Source organism: Rhinatrema bivittatum, chromosome 1, assembly GCF_901001135.1.
Source record: "Rhinatrema bivittatum chromosome 1, aRhiBiv1.1, whole genome shotgun sequence".
Lineage (NCBI taxonomy): Eukaryota > Metazoa > Chordata > Amphibia > Gymnophiona > Rhinatrematidae > Rhinatrema > Rhinatrema bivittatum.
In genome coordinates, this window is record NC_042615.1 from 94111387 (window position 1) to 94121177 (window position 9791).

Here is a 9791-nt window from a genome sequence, read left to right on the forward strand (position 1 = left end):
AATCAAAGGCCTTTTAAAGGAAGCTCTGGGGTTTTTTTTTCTCAAAACAGTATACTGCAAAAATGAGATTGTTTAATATTATAAAAAAAAAAAAAAAAGAGAGAGGGAGAAGGAGCTTAATGGCCAAGCTCCACCTCACTGATTAGAGATGGAATTACTGAAAATGTTAAGGAGAGGTGTGATATCAACCAGCATTTTCCTAAATTAAAAATAGGATAACTTTCAAACACCTGCGCGCACCCATATACACATATATATGGGCACACTAAAATCTACTCCAGCATTAAATAACCTGCATGTGTACAAACATGCAAATATGTTACTGCACTTAGCCTGATGTTCCAAGTTTTCTGCATAAGTAGTGGCATTTTTTGGCCGCCTCTTAACCGGATCAGTCAGATAGAAAAGTGTAAAAAACGCTACTTGAGTGGCGTTTTTGAAACATAGCCGGCTATGTGACTTAGCCGGATAAGTGATGTTTTAAGACTTATCCAGCTAAGAAGTGGCTTTGTTGCTACTTAGGTTATTAAGACAAAATTTGTCCAGATAAGTGCCAATTTCACGATTTAGGCAGATAAATCTGAATTTATCCTGATAAAACAGCACACAACTGCTGTGTAATGTACACATTTTTTTCACTCCGTAAGTCGGCTTTTATGCATGTATGTTGAGAGGTTTTTCTGACATGCACAAGGAAATGGAATTACCAGTTTTACCAATTTGTCTACCAGTTCTTCCACTCCATCTGCAGATCATCGAGACCCTCCTCAATTCCCCTCCACCTAGATCCCCAAGCCAGTCATTATTTCAGTTTTAAGACGTTTACAATCATATATTGCAGTTACAGAGCAGGAGTAAATATGCATGAGTAGGCTGACAAATTTACATGTGTAAATTGCTTATAAAATAGCAGCTTACTCGCATAAATGTTGGCCCCATCCTGGAATGCCCCTGGCCAGCCTTATTTACGTGTACATGTTGAGGTTTATAAAATAGCATATATGCGTATCTGCTGATTTTTATGTGCACAACTGGAACATTCATCTGTAAGCATACAAGATGACAGCAGATATAGGACCACAGGGCCTATATTGTCTACCCAGTACGGATGCAGCTGTCTTCCAGCCTCAGGCTTTACACTTATATTCTCCTGTCCAACAATCACCTGTGTTGTTTATACCATGCAGCCACCGCCCTGTCTGTGAAAACTATTTCTTTACCCCTTTTGAGATTCATATTATAGCCCCTTGTTCTAGAACTTCTATCTGCTGTTTGATTTTATTACCTTAACAGGTTTGTGTTCACTTTTGAATGTTTTAATATGCATTATTTTTCTGTGCACTGGCAGGTAATGAGCTGTTTTGCATCCAATTACCTCAACCTAGGTTTTTAACATTAAAACTCTCATGAGCTCCTGAATGCATGTTAATAGGAATATTATGCTCATAGATTGTGTATGTTTATTCTTGTGCTCACAGCATACCCTAGTACATTGGCCTCTATGTGTCTCCTTATACCCCTACCATCCTTCTGGTTGTGGTTGCTGCCTTGGCACACAATTTTACCACTTTAAGCTCATCAGATATGATCACCTGCGATCTGTGTCCTGATGAGTGTACATTGATATATTAACCTGACTAGGTGTGTCCTGAAGGCTGGGTGGAGAATGGCATTATTTCAAGAAAGGGCACCAGCAGAGCACGAGCAACTGCAGCAGGCTTGGCCAACTCTGGTCCTCAGGAGCCACAAACAGATTTGTTTTTTAGGATATCTAGAGGGCCAGATTTTTAAACTTATGTGCGGGCATAGATTTGTCCGCGCAACCCAGCGCGGACAAATCTACGCCCGATTTTATAACATGCGAGATCCCCCACCTTCCCCTCCCTAAGCCACCCCCCAGCCCTAACTAAATCCCCCCCCTAGCTTTTGTTGCCGAAGATACGTCTGCCCGAGGCAGGTGTAACTTGCGCGCGCCGGCTCGCCATCCCCTGGCACAGGCCGCTGTGCTGGACAACTCGGGACCACCCCTGCACCTCCGTCACGCCCCCAGACCCACCCCCTTCCTGCCCCTTTTGCGAAGCCCCGGGACGAGCGTATGTCCCGGGGCTTGTGCGCTCCGCAGAGCCTATGCAAGATAGGCTCGGCGCGTGCAGGGGCAGCTTTTCAGGGGGTTACACGCGTATCCCTTTGAAAATCTACCCCATAATGAATACGCAAGGGATAGATTTGCATACAAGGAAGCAGTGCATGCAAGTCTCTCTCATGAATATTCATTGTGGATATCTTGAAAACTAGTTAAATGTGTCCTGAGGACTGGGTTGAGAAGCACTGTCCTAAAGTCGAGTTTCCCAAATCTAGCCCGGTGGACCCCCAGCCAGTCAGGTTTTCACTTATACCCACAGTGAATATTCATGAGATAGATTTGCATGCTGTGGAGGCAGTGCAAGCAAATTGATCTCATGCATATGCATTGCAGATATCCTGAAAACCTGACTGACTGGGAGTCCTCCAGGACATGTTTGGGAACCACTATCCTAGAGCAGGGGTTCTCAACCCCATCCCTTAGGGTACATCTAGCAAGTCAGGTTTTCAGTATACCAACAATGAATATGCATGAGATTTGCATGCACTGCCTCCATCCCATATTCATTGTGAAAATCCTGAAAACCTGGCTGGCTAGGTATATCCTGAGGACTGGTTGAGAATCACTGGCCTAGATGAGAAGGGAGTAAGATAATAGGTCAGACGCTCAAATACTTCAAAAACTATAAAATTATTTATGTACAAGCACTAAGCCTTATCCAGTAGACAGGAAGTTATAATAAGAAATGGCCAAGTGACTGTTGCTATAGAGATGAAGGGTCCTAGCTTCTCCCTGCTAAACAGCCTTAAGGTAACCACTGTAACCTCTCCCTTTTCTGAATCTAGTTCTCCCTCCAAATCTCCTAGAGTCCTGTGTTTCCCTTTGACCTATGTCCAAACTCTGCAAACGTTGTGTGGAAAAGGAAGGTCCTGGGGCTACTGCACTAGCTAAACCCGGTTCCCCAGGGAAATGTGAGTCCTCCTCGGCTTCTCTCTTCTGTTATTTCCTGGTAAGCTCCTGCTCCCCACTAACCGCTTTCTGTCCTGGGGAACCTAGAACAGCTAGGCCCTGCATTGGTGGTGTCCTCCCACTGGTTCCTGCCAGTGTCAGCTCCTCCCCATCTAATGCTGGCCCTGGGGCATCCTTTGCATATGCCCTGCTATCCAGGCACCTTACCCTCTTGCTTTCCTGTTTGTCAGGGGTAGGTGCTGATTGAAGGTATCATCTGCCAATATGCAGTGGTGGAGATGGAGGGTGGAATTGTGCTGCTGTTACTTCCTCCTCTTTTGTTCTTCTTTTTCTATCTTTATGCTCAGGTCCATATACGAGCAGAAATTTGAGGGAATGAAGAGCAGCCCAACTGGGTTGTCATCCTATGTATCAATGCAGCTCGTTCTGTACTTCTCTAGGGAAAGCAATTCACCAGCAGGCTGGCACCCTGGGAGCCTCCAGCCTTCTTCCTGTTATCCCAAACTAGTCCACTGAATGCTTCTCAGTATTTCCCAACCAGTGCCATGCAAAAAGCCTGATAAGTTGCAGTATAGCTGCACTATTAATCAATTTCCTTTCCTGGAGGATGTCCTTCTGGCAGTAGGGGGTGGAGTTCATCAGAGAGCAGTACTTATTATAGCTGCTTTCCCCTCTGTAAATGAAACTGCAGTGTTAAGTCTTTGGCAACCTACTGGCCCTTGCAAATCTGATTACAAAAGGAACCTGACAGAGGAAGCAGCAATACCAGAGAACCACTGCTCACAACCAGTTCCAGGACATAGAAGGTACAGCTGAATGAATCAAGGCGTGGATGGAGAAGTGAATTAGGGAAGTGATGTTGATGGGGGAGGAAATGGAAGAGAAAATAACAGGAGTTGCTATACTGGATCAGACCAAGGATTCATCAAGCCCAAGTGACCAACCCAGATTATAGATCCCATAATCCTACTGTTAGTAATAGCAGTGGCTCTTTTGAACATCAACTTGATTCATACTTTATGGTCTTCTCCAGGAAGTTAACCATTTTTTTTAAAGCCAGCTACATGCCCTATCCCTATCCTCTAACAATGAATTCCAGCACTTAATTGTGCATTACTAACTTCATGAGGTAACCCCCTACTCTTACCTGAAACAGCAAATAACAAATTCATTTACCCATTCTAACCCTCATGACTTTATAGACCTCCATGATATCCCCCTGCCAGCCAACTCTTCTGCATGCTGAACAGTCCTAGCCTCTTTAGCTGTTCCATACTGCTGGTGAGCAAGTATGCATCATAACTTGAATTTTGGGTCAAGTATACCAAAGACTGGGACCCAGCAATCACTCCTGCTGTACTAGAAAAAAAATATTACACACGCACACATACACAAACAGAAAAAGAGCAGGTGGGAAACCTGCTGCCTTCTGCTTCTCTGACTGCCGGTTCTAGTCCTACTCTGACCAGAAAAAAATAAAAAAGCTGGTCACCTGCTGCAAATAAGTTAAGAGGTAGGTGAGTACCTGCAACTTATTGAAAGTTTAACATCTTTTAACTCTTTTTTTTTTTACTGAGTGCAGAAGCGGGTTCAAAACCCTCTCGGCAGCCAGAGGGGGAACAAGGCCCAGAGTGTCTATCCCCACACCTGGAAGTGTTCATGGACTCAGGACTATGCAGGGAACCCCCTCCTGCAAAAGGGGACAAGCCCCCCAGAACCAAAAGTAGTATTTGCTTGAGCCTAAAAAGAAGAGGCTGACTAGCCTACAGCAGAGAACCGAAGGGGAGATGCTGCACCTGCTGGAGACAGACAAATACTGAAGGGTGAGAGGATAGGCTCTGTCCTGATATAGGGCATCCTGCAAGTTTTAGTCTGTCTCCACCTGCTGGAAAGGAGGCTAAACCCACTGTCTGGACTGATCCGGGTACATACAGGAAAGAAGGTATTCTGTCTCAAACAGCTAGTAAGCAAGTATAAGGGGCATCTTGGGCAGGATAAAGAGGAAATGAAAACTCCATGTATATTCAGTATGGTTATCCTGATGGGCTACAGCTTCAGGAACCTATAATCTAGCCACAAAAGGAACCAACCCACTCATGCTTGTTTGCCAATCACATATATGCCATGCTTAGCTGCTATAGAAGTTTTATTTTTTGTTAAGAGTACCACATTAGCCACCCAAAATTATTTTATTGAAAGGTATGTGCCAAATAACTTTTATAAAAGGAACTGACTGCTAGGCAGTCTGGTTTTCAAAATAGCTACAAGAACTGCATGCAAATCTGCTATGTCTATTGAGTGTGGATAGCCTGAAAATCTGACTCACTTGTAGTACTTAGTTTACTCATATCAGGGAGAAGCTACATCGGGGGCTGTTTACAGGAGTTCCTTGCTCATTACTAGCCTAACCATTGCCTAACTTAGAACAAAACCAGGTCTAGTGAACAAGTTAGAAGATTATAGTTCAAATATTAACTGGATTTTTCAATAAGAACCAGAAAAATAGGAATAGAATTTTGGATATTATGCCTGTTTATCGTCACCTCCCCCACACCATGGTTTTAGGTACAACAGCAGCATTGTTAGCACATGGGTACTAGTTAAACTTTCTATGCTATCTTAGTGTAGTGAAAGATCCTGGGCCAAGGGCCACAGCAGCACTTCTATTTACAAGAAGCGGTATAATAGGCCATTATGCACATCTACAGAATGTAACAAAAACAGAACTAAAGAGGGGAATTTTAAGTTTAATGACACCACAAGTAGCTAAAGCATTCTCTGATTAGAAACCAGATGACATTTTCAAAAGTAATATACATTTATTACAAAATTGCTAAAAAAAAGTTAGAAGACAGAATGCATCAACCTACCAGAATGTAAAAAAAAAAAAAAAAAAATCTGCTATTACATGATCTCCTAGGTTTTATTGTTTTAAATCAGCAGGCTATGCTACTTAAAACTTCAAAATCCTTTAAATACACAGAAACATTACACATCAGCTCTTACCAAGGTGGCCCCTCCATTACTACTTACATTAAAAATATAGGCTTTTCCCTAGAGAATCATATTACCTATACACAATTCTGTACAGTTTTTATATCAAAGCCAACAAATGAGCTGCACTCGAGTTCACATTCTCAGCAAAACAACTGAATTCCAGCACAATCTTTACAGCAGGGATTTAGTTCACTCATCATCTTCTTCCTCTTCATCCTCCTCATCTTCTTCCTCTTCATCATCTTCATCATCTTCTGGTTCTAACACCTTCTTAGATCCTGTAGGCCTACCAGGAGCTTTCTTTCCAAAATCACTTTTACCCTTGGCACGATATGCTGCAATCTCCTGAAATATCAAAACAAAAATTCAACTAGCAACTTTCCCAAATCTTCTCACAAATCTAACTATAGAACTAAAGTAATGCATGCTCATTGACAGTTCATGTACTGTGGCAAGACATTACAGGCCACACAGGACCCTCCCCCAGACACTCATACTTTAAGGAGCCCAAAACCATTCCCCCATCATCTTTTAAACTGAAAAGATGCAGTTTCCATAATTTAGAAACTGCAAAGTTTAAAGAGTACCTTTTCATATTTCTCCTTAGTTTTGCTGCCTTTTGTTCGTGTGGTAATTTGTCTTTGGCACTTTGCTCTGCCCACATTTCACCCAACTTTTTAGCAGTATCTCCAATTGATAAGCCTGGGTTTTCACTCTTGATTTTGGCCGATGCTCTGCGCAGAAGAGGAAGAAAGCAGAACTGAAAAGAAAAAATAGATACTAGGCTCAAAAGCTTGAGGTAGAATTAAGTTGTTACAGTAGAAAATTACTTACGGTGGCCTTTTTGGTGCATTTGGGTCCTTCTTTTTCTTTGTCTTCTTCTCACCCTTAGGAGGGATATAATTTTTCATCTCTCTATCATAACGAGCTTTATCATTCTTTGCAAGATCTTCAAATTTTCCCTTTTCCTTTGCAGACATTGTCTAAAATACAGAGAAAAATTTAAAAAGTTAAGACACTGAAACAGCATGCAATCCCCACCAACCTGGGCAGATAAAACTTAATATGCTCAAAGTCAATTATTTCCATAGAAACTTTAAAGTTGCATGTTCCAAACTCCCATTAAGAGGAATTACCGATTATCAATCTCTTAATATTTGGGAATTTACAGCAGGATTGTTTCAGGTTTATAACGCACACATCTCTTCAGTATAAAAATGGTGTATTTAAAACGGCTAAACAAATAAATAAGTCCAGTGCAGATATGCTGATAATTTTCTAGCCAGCAGGAGGCCGCAACATTTCCAAAGAGGAAGATTACAGTAGAAAGTTTACCCAAAAAAAAAGGTCCACATTCATAACAAATGTAAAAGACGCTTTAGAAGGAAAGCTGTCCAAGGCATGCAGGAAAGCTTTCAGCCACTCGTCGGCTAGAGCCCTTACCTTCCATCTCTCAGAACACTTCTTGGAGAACTCGGCGAAGTTGACCGAGGAGTCCGGGTGCTTCTTCTTGTGCTCCTCCCTGCACGTCTGCACGAAGAAGGCGTAAGAGGACATCTTACCCCGCGGCTTATTCGGATCTCCTTTACCCATTGTGCAGAATCGAGTTTCACCTCTGGGGGCGGAAAATAAGACAATATATATCCATGGCGTCCCCTTTGCCAGGCGGAAGTAGCTCAGCGGCTTCCCGCAAATAATTGGCCACCTCCCTGCCTTTTTACATACCGGCTACTTCGCCGTACTTGGCTCTTGAGAAACATCGCCCTCCCACACTCCGTCGCAGAACATGGAGGCAAACAGCTCCCCACCCCGTCCCCATACCCGCTTTCCCGCCCAAAGCCGCCAAAAAAAAAAAAAAAAAAGTGGGTGAGGCCCCCTTAGGTAGATCGTCTAAAACAAAAAAAAAAACAAAAAAAAGATACCCACGTCAAGTATTAATCCGGGTCTAAAAAGGCGCGGATGTACAAGCGCAAAGAACTGGAAGAGTTTGCTATCACAAGTGGCGAACTTGCAGCAGCCAACTTCTGCGCAGCAGACCCCACTTCCTCCCTACCATGCGGGCAATCATGGCGTCAATTAAATAAATAAATAAAAAAAGTTAGTGAAAAACATCCAAACCCCTGCGCTGGGTCGACATTAAACCCACCCGCGAGACCCTCGCAAGAGGCCGCTGCTCCCCCTTCTCCAAGTACCTGAATGTAACGCGCCTCAAGCTACTATAAAAAGGCGTACGGTAAAGTCCCTAAAAGCGAGCCAGAGCGAAGCGGAAGGGAAAAGAGCGGAGCTCCGCACGCACGAACGCGCCCCACGTCCTTCAAGAAGGAAAGTTTCAGACTCTCCGTCCGCGTCCTCACCGGATGCGAATTCCCGTACATAACGCAAGCAACGATAAACCCCTGAATCCGCTTCTCTAAAAGAGAAATAGATTACCCAAAACCGTCGGATAAAGTTTCGCCCGCCCCTAAATCTAAACCGACAGAGAAAACAATAATAATAATAAAAAAAAAAAATACTTGCAAAGAATTAGAACTCACAGGAAGCGCTGTAGGAAGAAGTTACTCCTATCTCTTCTTCACTCTAGTCCACTCCCGCCGTAAACTGGTATAGCACCAGCGTAATACAGTCTCTTGTTTTCCACAACGCTCCCGGCCACAGCAGCTTAATAGTTACTCATCAAATATCCGCCCACTGGTGCCTTATTGTTTTATTCCTTCCATTCAAACCGGAAAAGTACCCGCCTCTTTCCCTTGGAGAGAAACCAGATTGGCCCTCCGCCATGTCTAAAGACGTCACAAGGCCACCCAGCAAGTTAGATTGAGCCTTGCTTAGTTAGCCTGTTTACCCGTTCGAACTGGTTAAGAGCGTACGGAAGAAGTGGGCGTGGATTGGTGGATGGCGGCATTTTTTAAATTGGCGGGACTCGGCTTGATTGGTCGTCACGGTATAGCCGGGTTCGGATTGGTCAGAAGTGGACAGCTTAGCGTGATTTGAAATACAAAAAGGCATAAACAGAAACGAGCTAGGAATGGAAATAAAGGTATCGCGAAAGAGCGGTTTGCTTGTGAGGGGGATCTGATTTTGGTGATTGTATTAAGTCATATGATCTTGTTTCTCCTTTGCGTGCGTTACTTTTTTTTTTTTTTGACGCTCGTAATTTCTCTAGCTTTTATGATTTAAAATATTGTAATTTCTACTTGTGGTTGACTTTGGATTGCTGATCGCGTTGTGTAGCATAAGCTATAATTTGCGGAAAGCTTTCTTCTACGTGCTTTTATATTGAGTATATTATGTAACATACTCAAGAATGTGGTAAGAGCTTGAACGAAATTGCCTGAGATCAATAGCAGCCGTTATACAGAGATGCTGGGTGAAATTCAGGCGGGAATTCTAAATAAGTAATGTTGGTGCATTTTGTGACTTTGTCTTAAACTGGGACTTTTGGCAGTACCAACCCCCCACCCTGAATGTTGATCGCCTGTACTTATCTGCAGCCCCCCACCCGCTGTGAATGCTTGAACGTGGGTGTGTGTCTCTGTCCCTTCCCTGCAGTCAGGCTAGCAATATAGGGGAAACTACCTGACTGCTTCTACTCTTCTCACTATCTTTTCTAGTGAAATGGCCAATGTAACAAAGTGTACGCAGTAGAACACACAACTTCACTCACACTTGTCCTCACGTTTTTTTGCGTGAATATTCTTTTTCATGCAGCAAGATGTTTTGAGCGCACAATCTTTATAGCCTT

General features: G+C 43.2%; 1 protein-coding gene across 1 annotated transcript; it reads right to left on the reverse strand.

The window, feature by feature from the left end:
* Positions 1-5779: 5779 nt before the first annotated feature.
* HMGB2 (high mobility group box 2) lies at positions 5780-8740 on the reverse strand. The gene is given in 7 exon segments (XM_029575608.1): positions 5780-6394; positions 6637-6656; positions 6659-6769; positions 6772-6809; positions 6884-7032; positions 7493-7664; positions 8584-8740. Coding segments are annotated over 6 exon segments (624 nt in total). The 5' UTR covers positions 7643-7664; positions 8584-8740; the 3' UTR covers positions 5780-6238.
* Positions 8741-9791: the final 1051 nt, after the last annotated feature.